General features: G+C 43.4%; 1 protein-coding gene across 2 annotated transcripts in view; it reads right to left on the bottom strand.

The window, feature by feature from the left end:
• Positions 1–7,919: 7,919 nt before the first annotated feature.
• The window catches only part of GRM4 (glutamate metabotropic receptor 4), a 287,327-nt gene continuing 272,108 nt past the window's right edge, over positions 7,920–23,138 (bottom strand). For both annotated transcript variants that reach the window (XM_083744949.1, XM_083744950.1), the window contains exons 10-11: positions 19,844–20,090; positions 7,920–8,789 (exon numbers count right to left, since the gene is read on the bottom strand). In XM_083744949.1, coding sequence (XP_083601075.1) covers positions 8,740–8,789; positions 19,844–20,090 — 297 coding nt within the window. In that variant the 3' untranslated portion in view covers positions 7,920–8,739. The remainder of the gene's footprint in view (positions 8,790–19,843; positions 20,091–23,138) is intronic.

The raw sequence follows: 23,138 nt of genomic DNA, 5'->3' as shown, positions 1-23,138 counted from the left end.
TGTAAAACAGAGAGCTCCTTTCCTGCTATCTAGGAATCGGGGAAGATGGGAGGATGTTTCAGTGCCCAGACCTGGTCACCCACTTCAGATATGGTGTAACATGATCACTCAGCTCTGGTCAGTAGGTGTGTACTTTGTTAGGCTGCCGCAGAGCTCCCTTCCAGACCTACGCTTGCAGGTATTGCAAATTATTACAAGATGCACATACACTAAAGTGTGAATTAATCAAGCTCCAGAAGCAGGGGGGTTGTGAATGGGGTGAGTGCACATGCACATGCACACATAACTTACCCACACGTCTAGTCCAAATGCATAGGCACACAAGTCTTCCTCACACATTTTAATCTGTGTACAACGAAAGAAGTGCAGTCTCCATCCCCATCATTACATGTGATCATTGTACTCTGAAAAGACCAGCACACATACCACTGTATGCACAGAGGACTCTTCCCCACACCCTGCACTTTCAGGTTTCCTGAATGAATAGATATGCAGACAGATGCATACTTAGGAAGCTTTTATTTATTTATTGTATATTTTTATCTTGCTTCTCAGGCAATGATTGCCTCCCAAGGTAGCTCTCACAGTTTTATTTTGCTTTTGAAAATGAAACACAGGCTCCGACATCAGACTTGCAAATGCAAAAGGACAAAGACACAAAGGCAAAAGAAAAGGCAGAGAAAGGAGACCAGCTCTTCCAAGGCCAGAATGAAGGGTTAAGCTAGAATGAAGGGTTAAGCTATCAGCGAGCATTTATGTCTGGCTTGAGCCAAGTTGATCTTCTCTTGCTGGTATATGTGCTTGAATATCAGTTGGTGTTCCTACTTCCTTCGATGAGTGGAGGGGGCCAGAGTGCCCTTTCTGCAATCCCAGGAGAGACGGAACCAAGTTATATTTTTGTCTGCCAGGAAATGGTGAAGCAATATTCCTGCAGCTGCTCCTTAGTTGGCCAACGTTTAGGGCTACGTTGGTCTCCCCTTGCCACCACATTATTCCTGAGAGGCAAGCACTACAGCCTCCTGGTTTTCCCGGCTAATGGAAATTACAATTTCCACCAGTTGCTTGTGACTTACCTGTTCACCTTGGCCTGTGGAAGAGAAGTATAAACTCACAGTTTTTCTGCCCTGCAAATTTAAGTTTAGTAGCTATGCGTTTTATGTTGTTGTCTGATTTTTATTGCTTATCTTTTTGTGTTTGCTGTTAATTATTCAGTCATTTCCAATGAAGCATCTCAATGCAATATCACGAATGATTGTATTTTTAATCTGTGTTGGCCACCCTGTGACCTTACCATGAAGGGCAGGTAAGAAATACCAGGAATATAATAAATAAATTAGACTTTGGAAGTCAGCAGCTCTCTCCATCTTTCCATGCTACCTTCAGCAGCCATCTCCTTCTCTCTCCTATATGCTGCACATGCCACTTCAGTTATTTGTTCTTGATTTTGCTGCTTTCTGCATGCCAAATGCTTCCGCTTTAGCTTTGGAAGCATTTGCAGCCAAAATGACTGCAGAGGCCCAGTCAATTAGTACAAGAGTTTCCAGGAGCTGCAAACTTTATGGACACCTGTGTTTGGCTCAAGAGTCATAGTCAAACTCTCCAAGCGCCATGTGCAGCTCCCAAGCTTCAGTTTGGCCATCAACATATATAGATGATAATACAGAAATACATAAAGAGTGTCTTTCCATCGTGTAAGTATGGTTCAGCAATGGGGGGCAAGCTACTTGTCTGGGGATGCTTTTCCCTCCCCCCCCCCCCAGAATTGCCCCTGAAAATGTAGAAACAGCCAATCAAAATTGGGGTGTGGGGGGAAAAGGTACTGGACAATATTGCAATCCTTAGGAACAGGTTGATTTTGCCCTCATGTCTCTTCAGTCAACTATCCCAAATGCTTTCTCTTCCCCCCTGCTACACTCATCCACTTTAGCACCCCATCTTGTGGCTCCCCTCTTTTTGGCCTCTCTGTTGTGTGTCCCCATTCCTTTTGCAAAAGATTCCCCATTCTGCAACAGCACAAGACACAATAGGCTTTCTTCAAGTTGGAACGCTGCAGGTAACAAAGCCACGCCGCTGCTGTGCCTTTCAGCTTTGAAGCTTTGATGGGCTGACTCAATCATTCCAGCACTGCTGTTTCACCAGCAACACCCACCACCTTTGCCGGCTCCTGTTCTCTCTGTCTCCCCCTTGATGAAGTGAATACCCAATGGAAGAAACAGCAGCTTGAGCATTTGGCCATCGTAGACCCACCACAAAAAAGGACTGCCCAGGCTGCCCATTTGCTGCCATCAGTCACATAACAAGTGCACACAGCTTCAGCACTCTTATGCATAATTTAGCCAGCAAGCAATATTTAATGTTCTTTCCTAGGCCACCGTCTCCCTTAAGGTACCTGAAGTAATTACCTCTTCTCGGAGTATTGCTGACACACCTTGCGCTTTCTTCTGAGCCCTCCCATCAGGGGGGCTGGTCCTTCCCAAGACTGCCGCACAAGGCTGCTTCTCACCTCCCATCCCTAGAGGCAGCTCAGTCTTCGTTCTCGGCTCTTTGCTATTCCCCCACTCCACCCCTCCCTGGCAATGTGTAGCTTATTATAAAACTGTAAACCAAGAGAATAAGCAGTGCCCCTTTCCCTGAAATGGTCCCCAAGAGAGTAGCAGCCATAGAAACAGAAGCAAAGGCTTCCATGGGAGCAAACGCAGCAAAAAGCATGGGGGTTATATGGGGGGCAGTGTGAGAATAGAGCAGAGAAAGACATTTGGATACATGTGTTCAAAGACGAAAAAGGTGAGTGATGCTGCTCTCTTGAGATGACCTGCGACATAGTCAGCCCTATCCGGGTGGCAGGGCAAGGACAAGTAGCAACTGGCAAGGAGGCCACAGGAGATGATACTGAGATGGCCCAGTGGGGAAATCATGGAATAGAGCTGACACTACTGTATTGTCCTGAACTATTGGCAACTCAATCTCTCTGCAAGTTTCAGTTCTGGCTTATAAAATGGGCACAGCTTCTTTCCTTCTCCCAGTTTGTCTGGGACAGGCTTTGCATTCCGCTCTCATATACAGCATACACCATATAGGGTAATGTCTTTGAGGTTTTTTTGTTTTTACAATCAAGCGGTATATAAATTTTATGAAATTAAATAAATAGTAATAAACAACTCCAACATCCCTGGGGCAGTCCAGTTGAGATGCTTCAGTCTCAAGTAGGCAAAATATAAAAAGTAAAGGCATCAACAAATGATTAATAAATAATTATAAGGCCCAATTTTTCAGACCAGAGTATTTGTTCATGCATTTCTCTGAACGTTAATTGCTGGAACTTTCCCCCCGCTTTTAAGCCAAAATCAGTATTTTGGTGAGTACATACAGAGGTGCAGTGCTGCATTTTCGACACAAAGAAATATGTAGAATGTGGAATGTTTGCTTTTGTTTACATGTGTTTTAATCTGTGTTTAGTTTTTTTGCTGCTTTTAATGATTATTTTAAAGTTTTCAATAGCTGCTTTTAACTGTTTTCTCAGCTAATTTTATTCTTTATTCTTTTTGTTAACTGCTTTGATGGTTGGTTTTTGTTTTGTTTTTAGAACTGAGCAGCATATAAATCATATTAAATCAATCAATAAAAACAAATGTAGCGGCATCTATTGGGGCCTGAAAGAACATAGAAGAGCTGGCAACGTCAGTTGAAGGGAATGACAGTGGTAGCCCACAGAGTCTTTGATCACCATCCATGGTTCTCATCTTCAGCCTTCCACTTGGTGCCTGCTAGCTGCTATCTCTCATATGGTGTCCCTGCCCAAAGAGGCACAAGCCCGAGGCTTCCCTCAAAACAAGCATGCCTAAACAAAAACAAACTGAGCAGCATGTATGAAATGCATAACGGTAATCATCTTTAAATAAATTATATTCCCCATGCGACAAAAGAGGCTTGCTAACTCAAGGGAAATCTTGAAGCAGACTTTCTGATGCTTGCCAGTTGAGACCGTCTCAGAGTGCTGCGTGCATCAGCTCACATCATTCCACATCTAGGCAGAGCCCAGCACACGCAATGGGGACTCTTCAAAGGCATTTACTCAAGCAAGGTCTAATTGAGCAATCCATGAACTTATGTTAGTATGTGTGTGTTGAAAAGAACAGAGATGTCCTTCTGCCTGATCTGACAGCTAAACTGGCCTCCTGCCATCCATATGACTCTTATGCATAACTTAAGCAGCCCAAAATATTTATTGTTCTTTCCTAGGTCACCATCTCCTGTAAGGTTCTTGAATACCTGACTTTTGAGTCTTGGGTTTATTTCTTCCAGAGAGCCAGCTCTTCCAGGCTCTCTCATTCAAATGACATCTTTCCTGTTAGTACAGGACGAAGAAAGCTTAGTTTCCTCAGCACATCAAATTCCAGTCATTCTCAGCCAGCCTTTGGCATGCTTCCAGCAAGTTTATCCATATCAGTGAAGGTTGACTTTTGTGCTGCTTTATTGGAAGTCTATGAGGCCTTGGCAGTTCTGCTGCAGTGAGAACCCTCCTTTGGGACTGATGTCAAGCTTTGTGCCATCAGGGTCCAATTGGACCTGGCATTTCCATTAATGCCCCCCTGACTCTAATCTCGTTTTGTGACTTCCTTTGCTAGCTCCAACCCTTGCCAGTGGCTACGGTCCCTCATGGTTTGTGCAGCAGTAATACCCAATTTTCTGCTGCAGAAATACAGCCCAAAAGCTCCTCTCTATTTCAACTGGCTTATTCGCAATTAAAAAACAATGAGTAATTATTGTAGAAATTAGAGAGCACCTTATTATCTTTAAGGGACTCTTAGTCTCTGATCCTGAACCTACTGGCCTTGGTGTAAGCCCCATTTAATTCAATGGGGTTTGCTTTTCAGTAGACAAGTTTAGGGTTGCTGCATTATAAGTGTATGGAAATGGGACTATGGAGAGCTATTGCTGACATCAGTCTGTCTCAAGAGACAATGGAGTGTGCCTCCATGTCAAACCACTGTGTTAGCAGCACCAAAGGGACCTCCCTGGGGCACAAACCTGGTCAGTGTGTATGGAGGTTCTGGGCTGCCCAGATGACAAGGTGCCCATCTTGGTCTTGTTGATGTGGTCCAAAGGAAAACATCAACTGGGTTGCAGGGGTTGCTGGAAGGAGATGTACAAGACACCATTCAGCCATCTTAGGGTCTCCACTCCAGATTTGTGTTAGGTTTACTCTTTAACCTTTTATTTTCCTGAATACGTCCAGCAAGGCAGCAGAGGTTTAGGACAGGCTTCCTGAAACTTGGCCCTCCAGATGTTTTTGGCCTACAACTCCCATGATCCCTAACTAGCAGGACCAGTGGTCAGGGATGATGGGAATTGTAGTCTCAAAACATCTGGAGGGCCAAGGTTGAGGAAGCCTGGTTTAGGTTCAGACTCTTCCTTCTCCTACATGTGTTACCTTCCCAGGTTGACAAACCCCATTCACACTTCACTTCCCACTGCAGAAACTGCCTTCTTGACCATTGGACCCACTATTGGTCTCATCCTCTCAATCTGATGGAACCTGTATTAGCTTGTAGGGGAAGTCTCTAACTCACTGAAGGTTTGAGACCCATTGGCTACCCTCACCTGCTTTAACCCGCCAGCCAAAGTCACTCCCGGCGTGTGACTGCTGCCCCATGCTGACAGCTTCTAGGAGCCACAGGTGAGAGCTGAGTGCAGAATGGGGACCAAAAGTGGACAGACTACCCTAGAAGGAGCACAATGTGTCCCACACCAGACGTACTACCCCTCCCCTAACACCCCTATACCCCTCCCCTGAGTGCCATAGGTACACTGAATTGTATGCATATGGGAAAGAGTGAATTAATGTAGGAATGTAACTCATTTAAATCTGAAGCAAACTTGCAAAAGGCAGCCTGTGTGAGAGAGCACTCGTGCACATGTGCACATCTTCATGTACTGAGCTGGAGAGAAGAATGTGATATAGCCATCTGATAATTTTCTGCAAAGAGCAGTGGGTCTCTACCATTGGTACAGTTTGTCCTGCAGTGATTTCCTTCCACTGTGAGCCCCCAGAACATGTACATGCAGGCACCCTATCTCCATTGCCACTCTTGATACATAAGCAACTAGACTCTCTTGACTGTGTGTTATGCTAGAAACATGGGACCCCCTTCTGTGTGCACCCCCTCCTGTGGACTGTGCTGAGACGTCTTCCACTGTTTTGCAGCAATATAAACTGCACAGTGGGTGCTGCTGACACCAACTGAGCGGGTGGGGGAAAGCTGGATCTCAGTCACTGCTGAGAGTCTCCCATTGGGCTGGGAAGCCCTTGCTGAGGTAAGAGGATTCTGAAATGCTTGCAGAATGAAAGGGCAGACTGTGTTTGAAAAAGAAAAGAAAAGAACAAGTGAGAACAAGAAACTGTGCCGGACATGTTCCAGTGCCCCAGCTATATATATACCTTGCAAACAGGAAGCTGTTATGTTGCACCTTTGCGTACAGTCATCCAGGAGACAAAAAGACCACCTGGGGCGAGAACATAATTAAAATGCTAATAAACCTGACTCAGAGAGAAAATCTTTTCTCTCCACTCCCACCTAGGGAATGCACGCATGTACCCTTTTGAAACGGTAACAAGAGGTACTGGCTGTAAACAGGGGCACCTGAAAAGAACCTTTCAAAACACCTGCCCATTGGGGGGGCGGGGGCTGACAGTGCTTGTTATCGCTACAAAACCTTGCGTCCTGGTGGCAAAGCCATTGTGTACAAGGGTGACCTCGAGCGTCAGCCACTGGAAAGAGATGTGACAGGCAACCCAGCAAAGGACAAGATGGTGTGGTTGAGAAACAAAGAGAGTAACATCACTAGGGCCATACAACCTGGCAATCAGATGGGGAGCCATGTCTCCCAAGCTCTCTAGGGCCTTGAAACTGATGGGCACCAACCTACCATCCACATTAGAGTGAATGGGAAGGCCTTGTTTATACAGAAACTCCATATGTGCACTGGAGTTTCCATGGGCCTTGTTTGAATATGAAACTTAGAGCTCTGTTTTCCAAACTACAGTACAATGATCCATAGTATTTGACCCATAAAGTTCACATTTCAGAGCACTTCTTGTTCTCAGAGACATTGTTTAGTAATAGCTTGTGTTTTGAAAAGGTTTTCCAAAGCTGAACTTTGCATTGACCACTGCTGAGAATTATACTGAGGGTGAATTTAACTTAACACTGTAGTGGGCAATCTGTGTGCATTTTCTACTTAATGAAGTTTGGGATAGTTTTTCCCAAAGAACATTTGTCTAACTCACGGGTGGGTTGGGACCCCCTACTGGATTGAAGCCTGACTGACCAAAGCTGAATTGAAAAGGCAACATTTCTACTATGTGAGAATGCATGTTTATGTGAAAATTGGGTACCAGGTTTGAAAATACTGTACTGCAGATACACAGACTATCAGTGTCAACCATTGCATCTAGACTCATTAAATTTTTGAAGTTGCGGATAGTTAACTGGTCACTTTACAGAATCAAGATATCCCAATGAAAGCATCCCCCCCCATCCACATTCCACTGAACTAAATGGAACTAAACTCATACCTTGGTTCTAGTCCATATACTCCTGTCGGTCTTGTGAAAAAATCTCCACTTGGAACATCGAAAACAGATAGTTGCTGCATCCAACTCTGACAGTGTCATAACACTCACCTGTTCCATTTAAAGGAAATGAGGGTGCTATATTCAGGATTATAGTGTACATCTCCTTGAGATGATTGTGTCAAAGGTGATTATAGATATTGTATTATGTTATGAATGACCCTGTAATTTACTTTTGTAAAGTAACACTTCCTTAGACCTACAGAGCCACACACAGACCAACATTAAGCAAGGAAATGCAACTCCTGAGTGCAAAACCATGGTTTTTATTAGAAATATTCTGGTATAAAAATGATCATGCTCTACACATTGTCATCGAATAATTCATAAACATCCAGGCACTGAACTTTTGAATTTTTTTGTGTTTTTTATCTTTTTTTGATTGGTCAGTACATTAAAGCAGACATATTTCAATCCATATGATCATCACATACATTAATTTACCACCTATAGAAATCAGCACTTTGAACACAGTCTAGGTTTTGTTTTCACTTTTGTTGTTGTTGTTGATGGTTGTTGCTTTTTTTTCAAGGAATTTTTATTATTTTTGCAACACAGAATTTGATAAGGAGGAGAGAGGGAAGACAGAAGGGAAAGCAAGGTGGGAAAAGAGTGAAGAGGTCAGAAGACAGGAATGGAAAAGGAAAAAATGAAAGAAAAAAAATGAGAGAGAACGAAAGACTCTTCACAATCACAAACCATCTCACTATTTTGAAGGGGGGAAGAATAAAAGGGATTTTTTTTTCTTTTGCCAAGATACAGGAATTAAAAAAAACAAACCCAAAAAGTTGCTAAAGGTCTGTCACCTTCTTTCCACCTGGTGTGTTGTTCAACCCCATTGGCCTCTCCCTCCAATGGAAGGCAAGTATTTCACGTGGGGTGTGTTGATTGATTCTTCCCTCTACTGTTGGTGGCCATCTTCCAAAATAGCTGCCTCCAGCAGCCCAGTTATCAGAAACAGGCACCCTTGATGAGTTCTTGGAATCACATTTTTCTTGCACCCTCTCCACCGCCATGACGTCATCTGTGCTGAGGGGCTCAACTCCACTTTCTTGTTCCTCCTCTTCGGCAGCCCTTTTCCCGTGGCCAGTTGCCACTGGCTGGTTTTAAATTGCGTGGTTGCTATAGCTGACGTAAGTCTGTTTGGTAGCCAGAGCTGGAAGGCGAGAAAAGCCACACATGAAGCATCATTCATGAATTTTCTCCTCCTCCCCCCCCCCCCAAATATGGAACCTTGCGCTTAACCTTCACACTAGACCTGGAAGGTGCTATGTTCTGTGCCTCTCATTGTCAAAACTGGAGGTACCAAAGAGGTGAACTTGGGCTGCCTCTGTCTTTTAATGGTTGAACCCTAAACACAGCACAAAGCAAGAGCAGCTGCTTAGACTCAGTCAAATATGGACATTCTTTAACCTTCAGGTCACTATTCCTCCCCCATCTTCACAGAGGTCCAACTTAATGGTCCCAGCCTGGCTTTTAGAACATTTTTGGCAAAGAACCCACAAATCTCTTAAAGAGACCAGCTCATCTTGGGTTGAACGGCCTTCCTCTGTATTGGTGGAGATAAGAAAAGTCCAATCCAATAAATAAATAAATAAATGCCCAAACCCTAATGTTGTGGAGCCTGGCTTAGTCCTGGGGAGAATTTTTCACAGCTCAACCCCACCTATTGGGTGAGAATCAGAGGGATTGATAGAGCTGAGCAAAGGCAATATAAGATTCGCGTGAGCAGCAGTGTTTGGAGAATAGGGCTTGCACTGAGCAATTTACTTCTCCCCTGGGGTGTAATACGCATTAAACTGCAAAAGATAAAAAAAGGGAGAAAAGAAAAAGAAATCATTTCCCTGGTTTTACTTCAGGCACTGGAGTCTGTGATGAGTTGCTCTTAATTAAATACCCACTTCCAGACAGGAAGCTGACTTTTGCAAGATAACAGATTAACCTCCCTTATGGACATTAGAACAGGAGAGCCGGTCCCCTGATCCTCCTCATATTACTCCAGATAAAGAAGGGTGGAAATTAGTCACATTTTGAGTACCAGAAGGCTTAAAATGGATGGGTGGAGCAGCTTCAGTCTTGTGATAGATTTCACATGTAGCCACACTAGCAAGGAGTCTTCTCAAAGTTTACAAGGAACAGAGGCAGAGGGTTTTATTTTGAAAGAGTACAATGCTGAATCACCCAAACACTAGATATTGCTGCTGTCTCCTTACCTGCCTGGTGTGCTTTGCAAATAATGATGATGATGGTGATTTCCGGTGCTAATGTGAAAACTAAAGGCCAGTATTGTAATGCTGATGTTAAAAACTTTGGTGCACCCACATTTGGGATACAGTGTGCAGTTCCACTCATCCAGTCTCAAATCTGAGCTGGGAAGGTACAGAAAAGGTTGACCAAATTGATGAGGATGTTGAAGCATCTTCCCTATGAGAAAAGGCTGGAGTGTGTGTGTGTGTGTGTGTGTGTGTGTGTGTGTGTGTGTGTTAGAAAAGAACAACTAAAGGAGGTCGGGATCTGAGAGATGTTTCTTATGCAGACATATAATTTGTGGCTCTGAGAAGCAGACTACTGAATTAGTTGGACCTTTGGTCTGATCCAGTGGGGAAGGTCTTATGTTGTCACATGGTCTAGGCAAGTCAAATATAGATGCAAACTCAAACCGAGTTTTAAAAAGCAGACTAGAATTTCCTGGGGTTTTTTAAATTCTGCAGCCACATCACTATACACAAGTCAATTTCCCTTTCTCTTACTAGCTCTGCAGCGGTGGACTCCTGTCACTCCCCATATTGCTAACTGGTAGAGGGGTACCAGTATTTAATTTCTAACAGTGCACCATCTATGCAGTATTCCTGGGATCTCCCCAGCCCCCTGTCTGACAAGGCTAATGCAGGCAGCACAAGCTGAATGGTGCTGCTTTTTCTCCACCTGTGATGATGCCTCCCTGACAAATGAACCTTATTGAAGATTTCAGGCACTGTTATCCTCAGATAACGATTAGATGGGCCATAAGAAATCAGAGCTGACAGCGCTATTTGTTAGCCACAGTGTTTTCATAGCCAATCTGCCTGCAATCAAGCTCTGTAAATTATTTATTCTCTTGTTTATTTAAAGATACGTGACCTGCCATTGACAGAGTGAAAAATGTCCCTTCCTTCCCATGCTGACAACTCCATAGCATCTCCTGTCCTTGGTGTTAACAATGTGATCAGTCTCTGATATTCTCCCACAAGCTGCCTTGGCATTTGTATAGCCCGTCATGCCAGCTTCCATTTGGGCTGAGTTGTCGCATTCCAAACGTGAAGCACATGCAAGCACAAGGTACCGCAGACTGGGAAATGGCTTCGTTCTCTGTGTTGCGCACTAGTGAGCAACACTGCCAAGTGCAGAGAAACAGCTCCAACCCTTCCCAGCACTGAGGAGTGTGGTGACAATGGAAGATGACAAAAACTCATGGCTTGACCAACGTTCAGCCAAGCCCCAGAGGCAACTGTAGATGCTGAGTCCATGGGAGATGGCAGTCAAATTCAACAAATGTATACTTTTGATATAGTAAGTTTAGGGGCCAACTACCACAGATCTGAAAATTTCTAGACAGCCAGATTCAGACCACTGGAATGTAATTGGTGGAGAGCATGTGTGCCAGCTTGAATAAAATATTGGGGCCCCAGGTAAGACTCATTCCATATGACCAGTCACATGATGCAGCACACACACATGATATGAATGGCAATGCCCATCAATTTTGGGGCCCCCCAGCCCCTTCAAATATTTTATTGAGGGGGCTGAAGGGACCGCTGCCCCAGGAGTTGGCTCCTATGGTAGAGAGAGAGCTTTGTATGATGTCATTTCCTGTTTTCAGTGGTAGGAAGAAATGAGAAATATAAATCCTTCTTCTTCCTCCTCTCTCTCTCTCTCTCTCTCTCTCTCTCTCTCTCTCTCTGCTCTTTTCTTCAACCAACAACAGGGGCAGATGTGTTTCTGCTTGCCTGAAACTGGTTATATAGTAAATATCAGTATTTTACTTGCATACTTTTTACTGATGCCTTTGCTGTGAACCAATGCAAGACGATTAAGTCAATCTAATTTCAAAACCTACTATACAAGCCTGGTTAAGCTGCATAGGATTGGAAAAGCCAGTTTACTTTGTTAGCTGGACTTGCTCAGAAAGGGAGACTTTGCTGCCAAAGCTTCTATTTTGCTTCCAAGGATGGGATTTTAAAATTCTGTTTAATCCACATGCATGGGAGACTGGAGTGATAAATTGTAATTAATATATCCTCTCCTACTCATCAAAAACCATCCCACAGAGTCATTGGTTAGCATGTCTGCATTTTACCTTGCCTCGACCCCCACCTGGGCCTTTCAAAAGTAAGTGGCCTACCAGGGAACAACTTGGCTTTTCTGGTCAACATAATAGGTTCCGCTGTTCTAAATAATGCCTGTTGCTGGGGAACATGAATGAGAGAAGGCTACTGTGCTTATGTTGCCACTCCTGCAGCCCGCACATCACTTTGCAAGATGTTGAGGGCTGAACTTCTAAAGCAGGGAAACTCTCCTATTCAAGTGAGTTCCTTGCATGTTTTAGAAGAATCGTGGAAGAGAAAGATTCTAAATTACTAGGGGTTCCCACTGAGGAGGAAGAAAGGCAGGAAAGTGCCTGGGGGGGGAGGGATCCCTGGCATTCACCTCCACCCCAGCTTCCCAGTCCACCAGGGGCGAGGCAACACCTGCCCCACCCTGGGTGCCCGCAAACCACGGTACACCACTGACCAGCTCATTCCTACTCTTCCCTGCATGAAATGGTAAGAGGAGGGGAGAGGATGACATGAATCTCTGCCATCTGCTCCATTCTGGATGCAGAGCCCTTTCCCCATGGTCTGCATATGCTAATAGCAGTTCATTTCTGTGTGGGAGCCCTTCTCTTTAATCCCACATCTGTATAGACTGGCTGTGTTTACTTGACTTGACAAGAAGGCCTTCTGCGTAAGTTCAAATGTGTTCTCTTCCTGATTATTGCTTTCTGTTTTAAGAATGTAAAAAGAGCCCTGTTGGATCAGATCGAGGATCTATCAAGCCCAGTGTTTAGTTTCCCACAATGACTAACCAGAAGCTTCTGGGAAGCTGACAAGCAGGGCATAGCAACAGCATCCCCTGCTATTTGCCCCCCTCCAGCATCTGGTGTTCAGAGGCGTACTGCCTGAACACGAAACAACACTTAGCTACAGACAAGTGAATAGCTCAGTCCAGTTTGCATTTAAAGGCAAAATGTGAATCGAAACACAGCCATCCTTTGCAATTCATGCTTTTCTGAATTTTGTAATACAGTTTGCCAACCAACTCAGGTGTACAATAATACATATACTGGATGAAGTGTGCATAGAAAGGAATATGTTAGTAAAAATCTTACAAAAATGTGAAGAAATGAAGGTTGGAAATATGAGAAACGGAGATAAACTGAAATTGACACATCTCTACCATTAGCTACCATTGCTAATAGCCAATAATAGGCATCTGCCAGAAATTTGCCTGATTTCTTTTTAAAGCCACCTAAAGACAATGTGGGAGATCCTTGATCAGATCTCCTGCCATGGTTGTTTTTGGCTTAAAAACAACAATGTTATGTGCATTTATGAAATGAATCAGGACTGTTGTATTGGTATTTGCTTAGACCTTTTCCTTCCACTGCTTTTCCAATTTAAAACCACTACCCAGATAGTAAAAAAAAGACTGGCACAATATGGATATTTATGTTCTCTCCCCCACCAACAGTTGCTAATAGTAGCTTTGGTGAGGTAAGAGAGATTTAAATTAAGGTAATGGAAGAGAGAGAAAGAGTTAAATCCCTTCCCCCAAGACAGTGACCCAATCTAATTTCTGTCCCCCTGACTCCTTTAAATTTAAAAAAAAACAAATGTTGGGAGATGTGATCCTGGATCTCCCCTTTGGTTGACCTAAATTAAAGATTCCCATGGCGGCACTCAGTGGTTCCATTAGACCTAAGTCCAGAGTCCCACAGCCCGGGGCATCCAAACCGTGTCAGAGGGTGGTGTTAGCAGCAGTAGAAGCAAAACACTGTAAGGAGCTACAGCTGAAGTCACTTGCATTTTTAATTGCAAGCATTTCCCCAGAGGGAAAAGAGTGGCAGTGACATCAGCCAATCAGATGAACACAGTGTGGGGTGGGTGTTGCCAAGATGGCAGGCGGCTCCTGCAAGGCACCTTTCCCAGAGGTCCCTTAAATTTGACAGCACCTCTGGTGGCAAAGGGACAAAGAGTTAAGTGTGTGATATCGTGAAGAGGTGCTTTCTTTTGCATGTCCTGAATCTATCGTCAACCAATTTCTTTGGATGATTCCAAATGAGAGAGAGAGAGAATACTCTATGTCCAATTTCATCACACCATGCATACATTTATAAACTTATATGCCACTTTTCAACAAGTTGTCAAAGTTGTTTTCAAACATCTGAATCTTTTATTTTTTTTATGACCTATAAAGCCCCACATGTTTTAACCTTTCCACAAAGATTGCTCCATGGCATAAAACTCAACACACATTGACCACCCTTAGCTCAAAAGTAAGCCATGCCTTACTACAGGACTGCATAACCTGAGTTTTCTTTTAAATTGGCTTTTGTTATGATTCATCTAATAGCTTGCAATAGTTGTGCAAGCTATGCATTTTCAGGATACCAGAATCACACTCCACATGCATAGTAACGATAATGTTACTATAACTTTGATGCCTAATTTGTTGGATGTCTGTTCACATACTATCTAAAAGCATCACTAGCTGATAAAATTTCACCTCTTCCGATTGTTACAGTTTGAAGAGGGAACAGCTTTAAGAGGCTTAAGAGCCTCAGCCAGAATCGCCCCTAAGGAAAAACGTTAATACTCAAAATGTGTTGTGCAGTAAATTTGCCTTCTGTGCACCTTCTGAGGCCTCCCCGCTTGCTTTCCCACATTTGATACATTCCCTTATTTCCTTTGTTTATTTAGTTTGAAGGATGGCAGCCTTGTCCCCTCAAATCTGTCTACATTGATGGCCAGTTATTTTCAGTGCAGGTCAGATATATACTAACGGAGCTTCAAACAAATTCATCTAAAGCAGGCCAAAGTCAGGAAGCTTTTGTAACGGCAACAGCAATTTACAGGCACCTAGCACCTTTCATCTTAAGATCTCAAAGTACATAGTAAAGGCAAGTTTATTGATATGGGTGACTCATAATCCGATTAAATGGAAACCCACCAGCAGACTGTTAGGGAAGCTGGAGGAAGACAGAAGAGAGGGACAAACATTGAGGATTAAGCCAGTGGAAATGTAGCTATTAAAACAGTTCAAAGCTGCTAGACAACCTACTCCCTTTTAGAGTTTGGTTACTATAGAGAGAGTCACACAGTAGGGGCTTGCATAAGCAATGCCCGTGGACAGTAAGGCCAGAAAATACATTTTCTCAGATTCTCTGTAAGCAAAAGATCTGAATTTTTGTTAACATGGAGCCTTTTGTTTCCTGTGAACATTCCTGCCTGCTGACTGCTCACAGCTTTACGGATGGAGAAGTGGAAGACCTCTGCTGGGCCATCACCACCCCATTTCCTCCAGTGTCTGCAGCAGCAGAGTAGATCTGTAACATGCCCCAGCAGGAACTTTAGACAGCAGGGACACTAGTACTATGTTTCTTGCAACCTTCAGATGCCGACAGTCACCTGACAAGCATCACAGCTGGATGAAAGGAAAAGAGGTTTTTGCAAGAAGAATGCTAAGGACCCAGAGCAAGGCAAATATGAAAGGAGGGTGGGTTGCCTTCTTTGTTGATGTGCATCTGGTCTACAAAACATGCAAGAGGTGCCCAAAGCCTTTTGCCTCACAGTAGATTGTTTTCATACGAAAAGATGAGAAATTCAGACAGTATAAAAGAGCAGAATTCTCCAGTTAGCTCTGCCATTCATGCAGCTACTGGTTGTGGTATGGAGGCAGGAAGAAAACCATAATGACACTCCAGTGAACAAGGAGGCCACATGAGTTATTTATTTGTATATGTCAGCATGTGCTATACCAGTGGGATGAGTTGGAAGAGCTTTTATGACCTCATATGGCTCACAGCCTACAGCTATTTTGTCCACAATCTGTGCTGGCAGTAATTTTTCAGGGGGAAAGAAAAGAAAAGAAAGACAAATGGAATGTTTTCCAATAGATGGGAGTATTATTATTTTTTTACCATAAACTCACAACCATGACTATGAATTAATATGATGGAAGATCCCACTTGGACTACTGCAATGCGCTCTATGTGGGGCTACCTTTGAAGCTGACTTGGAAACTGCAATTAATCCAGAATGTGGCAGCTAGACTGGTAACTGGGAGTGGCTGCCGAGACCATTTAACACTGGTCCTGAGAGACCTGCTTTGGCTCCCAGTACGTTTCCAAGCACAATTCAAAGTGTTGGTGATGAACTTTAAGGCCCTAAATGGCTTTGGTCCTATTTACCCGAGGGACACACGTGGCACTGTGGGTTAAACCACAGAGCCTAGGACTTGCTGATCAGAAGGTCGGCGGTTCGAATCCCCTCTATGGGGTGAGCTCCCATTGCTCGATCCCTGCTCCTGCCAACCTAGCAGTTCGAAAGCACATCAAAGTGCAAGTAGATAAATAGGTACCACTCCAGCGGGAAGATAAACGGCGTTTCCGTGCGCTGCTCTGGTTCGCCAGACGCTGCTTAGTCATGCTAGCCACATGCCCCAGAAGCTGTACGCTGGCTCCCTCAGCCAATAAAGCGAGATGAGCGCCGCAACCCCAGTCGGTCATGACTGGACCTAATGGTCAGGGGTCCCTTTACCTTTTACCTTTACCTGTATACCCGAAGGAGCATCTCCAGCCCCTTTGTTCAGCCCGGACATTGAGGTCCAGTGCCAAGGGCCTTCTGGTGGTTCCCTCACTGCGAGAAGTGAAATTACTGTACAGGGAACCAGGCAGAGGGCCTTCTCGGTAGTGGCGCCCACCCTGTGCAACACCCTCCCATCAGATGTCAAGGAAATAAACAACTATCTGACTTTTAGAAGACATCTGAAGGGAGCCCTGTTTAGGGTAGTTTTTAATGTTTAATGCTGTATTGTGTTTTTAACATTCGGTTGGGAGCCGCCCAGAGTGGTATAAATAATATATAGGGTATAAATAATATATTAGTATAAATAATATATTAGTACTGTAGTAGTAGTAGTATTACTACTACTACTACTACTATTATTATATACACTGGGGTGGGGGTGGTGCCTGTAGAGCTGTCTATTCTCCTGGGAAAATGTTGACAGGTTTCCTTCTGCCTTTGATATGGAGGGTCTGATTAATAATGTGGTAGGATATGTTCATTTTAAGCTGCATTGAATGGATAAATTTTCAGCAAGCTTCTTTGTTACTGGGAAGGCAATGGAAGAAGACGGATCATTTCCTTACAAGTGCTTTTATGATAAAATATCAGAAAAATATGTGTGACTCTCATTTAGGAAGGTTATGCAGGAAGGTAATTCCCAGCTCCCAGAAAGCTGCATTTAGCAAAATCTAGAAGCCAGTGACCCAAACTTGCACCTTGAAATGAAGAACTGCTAACCCTTTCTAGGTGGCATTGCATGCATTTTAAGACACAAGTGTTCAGGACTTATGTATGAAGAAAGTCATATTGAAAACCACCATGAATTGAAGTAGCACATGGATGTAATAATGTAAAAAAAATCACTGAATCTCTTAACTGCAGCTTACTCTGCTTACCTAGATTGCTGTTTTTGCAGAGGCAGAAATGGGATGGGAGAATGAGGTGGGGGAGAAAAACCTCCCTTTCTCCATTGCACTGCTAGGTGTGCGCGCACGCAAGGAGAAAGTGTGGAAGTTCAAAGGGAGGCTAAAGGCAGAATCAGACCCACCTGTGCTGCAAATGACATCATCAAGGTGTGACAGAGTCCAAACTGAGCTCACAAGTAGCCAAACTATATTCCCAATTGTGAGGAAAACAGCTCAGTTGTCTTTGCTAAATTCTAAATGCAAGTGCCCTGTTGCTAACTCAGAGAGGGGCTCAAATGGAAGAGCATATTGAGACACTTGGCAATGGAGCATGGGTATTGAATTGCTCTCAAGAAAACTTGGTTCTTTTGCTTACACTTCAGCTACAGGTTCAAGTGTCCATTTATGGAGAGAGCTGAACTTGGACTGCTGCCAAAAACGGAAGTTCTGCTTTGAGTTTCCCTTCCCTTCATTAACAGAGCCCCAATGTAAGCATATGGGAAAACAAATATATGGGGGTTTTCTGGGAGTGTGGGTGAGGGAGGTGGGAACTCAGCATGTAGCTGTGCCCTATAAAAAGTTCCTCTCTGCAAGTGCAACCCAATCACAGAAGACAACAACGTTACTGTATTACTGCTGCCCAATTTTCCACGGCTACGGTAAGCTGAAGCCAAGCATGCAAATATAACATTTAGATTTCCCATAATTTGGAGTGTTGTGTTTTTCTCCAGGATTTGCACCCATGCCTATTTCAGAGGGTAGAGTTGAAGAATGTGTACACACACACACACACACACACACACACACATTTTCAAAGGCAATGAGCTCTGCAGCCTCCATTGAAAGCAACAGGAGTTCCAGGTAATTGGTACTTCAGAACATCAGGCCGTGCTGGTTTTGCTATTCTTCTAAGCACTGCTGAATTTCACAAGGGTTCCCATCCCAAGGGAGAAAGGGGAGGGTTGCCATGGAAACAGATTTCTAAGGGGGGGAAATACGCCCAATTTCTCTTGTCTTTGTTCTAGGTTTGGCAGAACGTGCTGCATACATATACTGAAACTATAAGAGTCAAGCTACACATTACACTGAGCAATCACATCTTAATGTACACATTTACATATTTAAGCATTTAACAGCTAACTATGCATTGCATTTTTAAAAGTATGCATAGCACTGGACGCTTTCTTTTTATAGGGAAAAAAGCAGCTGTGCAGGGGCCTGATCCTGATCAGGACTGCAGCATTGTAACACTTTCCTTCCCATACGTGTTTGCTTCCTATGCTGTTTTCTCACTGAAAATCTACCAGAGTGCTCAAAGATGATATTTGCAGGAAAAGGCACAGCCAGAGGAAATAGCAATCAGGGTATTATCAATGTTCACTGGGGAAAGAGCACAGGGCAGAAAACATTAGCCCAGGCTTCCTCAACCTCTGCCCTCCAGATGTTTTGAGACTACAATTCCCATCATCCCTGACCACTGGTCCTGCTAAGTAGGGATCATGGGAGTTGTAGACCAAAAAACATCTGGAGGGCCAAGCTTCAGGAAGCCTGCATTACCCCCCCTTTCCCACATGCCAGAGTCCTGATCCAGATGTATATGGCTACGTCCCCCCCCCCCCCCGAAAAAGAGGAAATGGCAGTGCTAAGCATGCTTTTTAAAATGTTTGCTTGGCATAACATGTTTTTGACCTCAAGGTGCACTGGCAGGATTATGTGATCTCCTGTAAGCCATGCTACACACGACATAAGCAGGGAAACATGCCAAACAAGGTTTCTTTAAACCACTTTGTTAATCAGCAGGTTGGAAGATTTTAGGCTTGTGGGATCAACTTTGTTTTTCCCTAAAACCCTGAGGTCTGCCAACAAGAACCAGCTACACAATAGGAGCCCAGGAAGGTGGACACACAATTGCACAAGGTGCCTCTGTGCATATACTTGGTCTTCATACACAATTTTATTCCTCTTGAGCCCCCCACCCCCAAGTTTCTTGATTTCAGCAACCTAGGGTGTTTTGTTTTGTTTTGCTACTGTTAAACCACTGAGATTCAGAAACCTCTATAGCTTTCAATCTAACTTCTGTGCACCCCAATGATCCTCCTTTATTTTATGCATCTTCCAAAGACCCTTCAGATGTCCTTTATTCTGAACTTGTGAAATTTCATATGATAGGCCTCCCCTACTTTAAAACTTATAGAGGTTATGATTGTGTTGGTAGTGCAGTTACATGGCTCAGAAATGGAGCTGCAAACCTAGAACGCAGAAACTCCATGCCTTGGCTATGAATTCATTTAGCCAGCTTTCTGGAGCTCTGTCACCCTCCTTTGCAATATGAGCACACTGCTCTCCCTTATAGGTTTGTTTTACTTGAGTTCACAATTCGAGGAAGATATTTTAAAGTGGCCAAGGCAACATGGACTCAGGTGAGTTTAGAAGGTTACCTTGTGTTTCCAGATTTTCACACAGTTCCGATTTGGCCTCTCCATTGGGGCGGAAGCCTCCTTTCTGAGTAAATTTGTTGGACATTGTGGCTGCTGTCACAACTGCCTTGAGGCTACGCTTTCGTTTGGGCACGTTTTGCTCTGGGTGGAAGAGGATGATGTAGACTTTGGGCATGTAGAGCATACCCAATGAGACAGAGGCGCTTAGGCTCACCGAGATGGTCAACGTCGTGGTCTGAATGTACATCTGAAAGACATAAGAAAAAGGACTCAGCTCTGAAACCTACTTCCTAAAATATCACAACCACCTGAAAGTTTCTTGTTGTCTGTGGGCAGAGTTGCTTGGAGCAAAACCAGGTGAGAGATCAGCATGTTTCAATTAATCTGAGTGGAAGAATTAATTAACTGAATATTTATTTCCAGTAGCAAAAATGGTCCTCAGGGCTGGCTTTCACGTCACACATAAGTTATGGATGACCTTACCCCTTCCAATACAAATACATCATACAAACTAGTGTTAGTTATAGGGGTCAGCAAATCTGTCAATTTCAGTTTCTCATTCCTCTAATCTTAAATTCAATCCTCTTCATTTACATACCCATAAGATAATTTTCAAAGCATTTTAGTGTGAATGTTTCTTAATATGTATACTTTACATGGAATGGTGCCTAATATACACAGTTTTGTAAAGTTTCCCCCCAATATATAACATTTTAATGCTATTTTCACTAATATATGCATTTTCATGCACACTGTGGAGGACTGTGTTTTGGTTTGTCAACTGTTTCAGAAAAGTGCCAAATAACTCGGTTTGCATTTAAGAGTGAAATGAATTGAATTTATTATGCATCCTAGTTGGTTGTTTTAAGCAAACCTCCCCCTTGATCCAATAACTTAAATCTGAAAATATAACTCAAGAACAGGATATTACATTTACAGCCCCGCTTTCCTTCTATGATGCAATTCAAGGTGGTAGTCATAGGATTCCCAGATAATCTTCCATTTCATCCTGCATTGGTCAGACCTATACCTGTTTGGTTCTCATAAGGTTGCAGTGTCATGGGCCTTCAGGGACTGCCCGGTGGCCAGAATGCCAGCTACTGCAGAAATAATGCCTGTCCAACACTATTCATAGCACATTAAATAGGGCAGAGTTTAGTTGTGCTTTCCTTCCATCCCATCTCAGAAGCTTTATAACTTTACAACATCTAAAACAACCCCATTAAAATGAAAAGATAAAATACACCAATGCTATTGAGTCCTATCACATATTGCCAGTCTCAGTAAGAGGACAATTTGTAAGTTACCAAGGGAAGATGATCCCAGAGTTCAGGTGGCAAATATATTCAATGAATTCTCCTGAATAGTAGGATTGTCTAACAATTTTAAAAAAAATACTTGCTTAAATGTAAATAAACTTTCACATTACCAAACGTAAATACAGGCATATTTTTGACAAAGTGAAGGAAGTATGAGATGATTTTCAACTTAAGCAAAAGCTACCATTCATAATTAGAAGGTTAACTCCCAAGGCTTCATTTTCATTCCCTGTAACAGTAACATACCAGAATCAAAATAACCACCAAAAATAAACAACTTGCAGATCCACAAATTCAAATTTTGCCCACATTAAAATTGGGTGCTGTCAATTGATCAATGAAGCTTTAGCAGACTATGTTATAGATAGGCAGTTGCAGCTCTACTGAATAGCTATAGAAAGGAGCAGTTGCTGGACTCTAGCTCGCATCAAATTATTTGGCCTTGCTAACTAGGGAGCTAGAATCCAGCAACATGTGGAGGGCCACAGCTTATCTGCTACAGAGTGTTTGTGATACTTTGTTGTATTGCAAAGCTAAGACACACTGTTGCACAAGGGATATTTTTGCATAACATTCCCTTTTGTTGCACCCACAAAGGCATCTTGGCTGCACTTCCTTCATCCTCTCACCTTTTACATTAATTCCATGGCAGCAAAAAAGGAGCTGAGATACATTGCAATCACAGAAACATTGTATGGGTGGGTATCCCCCCTCCCATTTTAAGCCTCTCCTCCGGATTCCATGCATTGCCCCTCCCATCCCAGAGTATGCGGGGAAACCCTTTCTCCTTTTAACAGGTAATTCTCATTCACCAGCTCGCTTCCTGAGCCGTTGTAATGTTAGTCACATATTACACACCGACGTAGCCTTTCTGCAGTCAAAACTAATTTCACGCTCACTGTCCAGGACTAACGGTGACAGATGTTTTGCAAAATGAAAGCCCATTAATCTGACTGTAGAATAATCCATTTTTCTATGGAAAGGGCCTGGCAGGCATCTCGCAAATGGGGGATGTGTAAATCAGATAGCACCAGGAAGAGAAGCTCTCTTCATTTTGCCCAATCACAGAGAGGTGGCAGGGACGGGCAATTCTTCAACACTTCAAATGACAAGTCATCCTCTACTGGTTTGTCCCCCACCCTCTTTACACGGTTGCATGGTGAATCTCTATCACACATTGAGTAACATCATACAAGATCCACATTTTATTCTTTGTTATTTGTCTTTACTAAAATTTTGGATCCATCCTACTAGAGCTATGCCAAAACATTTCAAACTTTCCATTTTTTCCTGGGGAAAAATAAGGCTGGTATGGAGGGTGGGGGATAGATTTCTTTAGAAATTTGCAGGAAGGGTTGCCGCTTATCTTATTTAACCTTAGAAGGTGACCAAGGGTTTTCCATTTTTCCTTTGCTTTCTTTTATTAAAAGCTCCATGCCATGGAATAAGCCCCTGTCTACAACTTCCCACCAGCTGAATCTCTGAGAATGCCTTGGGGTCAACACTACATCAAGGTGCAGGAGGCAACTCAATAGTTTCTCTACAGCTTTCTGCCAACTACACTTCATGATTAGATCCAGTAACATAAGCAGAAACCTCATTCCAAAAGTGTTAAGGAAACTTCTTCCTCCGACGGCCACATCCAACAAGAAGATCACAGAACACGCCCCCCCCCCCCCACATTTTTGCAGGGGGCATTTCCAGCTCAGTCATACAGTCTACAAGTTGCTAATCAGGGTAAAGACTAGGACTAAGGTTTGTATAGATCTTTTCCCTACACACCATCTTCCTTATAGAAGCCACCTGTCACCACATTTTGGGGTTGGGTTGCAATCACCTTGATAGAAAAGAGAGAATACAATGAGCTGGGCCAAGAAGGAGTATGGTAGATTTGTGAGACACATCCTGAATGTTGGCAGGTTCTCTCTAGGCCCGTTTCAAAAATAAACAAAGGCCTCCATTTTGGGCTGCTCCCA

Source organism: Podarcis gaigeae (assembly GCF_964106915.1).
Source record: "Podarcis gaigeae genome assembly, chromosome: 6".
NCBI lineage: Eukaryota > Metazoa > Chordata > Lepidosauria > Squamata > Lacertidae > Podarcis > Podarcis gaigeae.
Note: the sequence above shows the minus strand (reverse complement) of the source record. Positions and strands in the feature narration are given on the sequence as shown.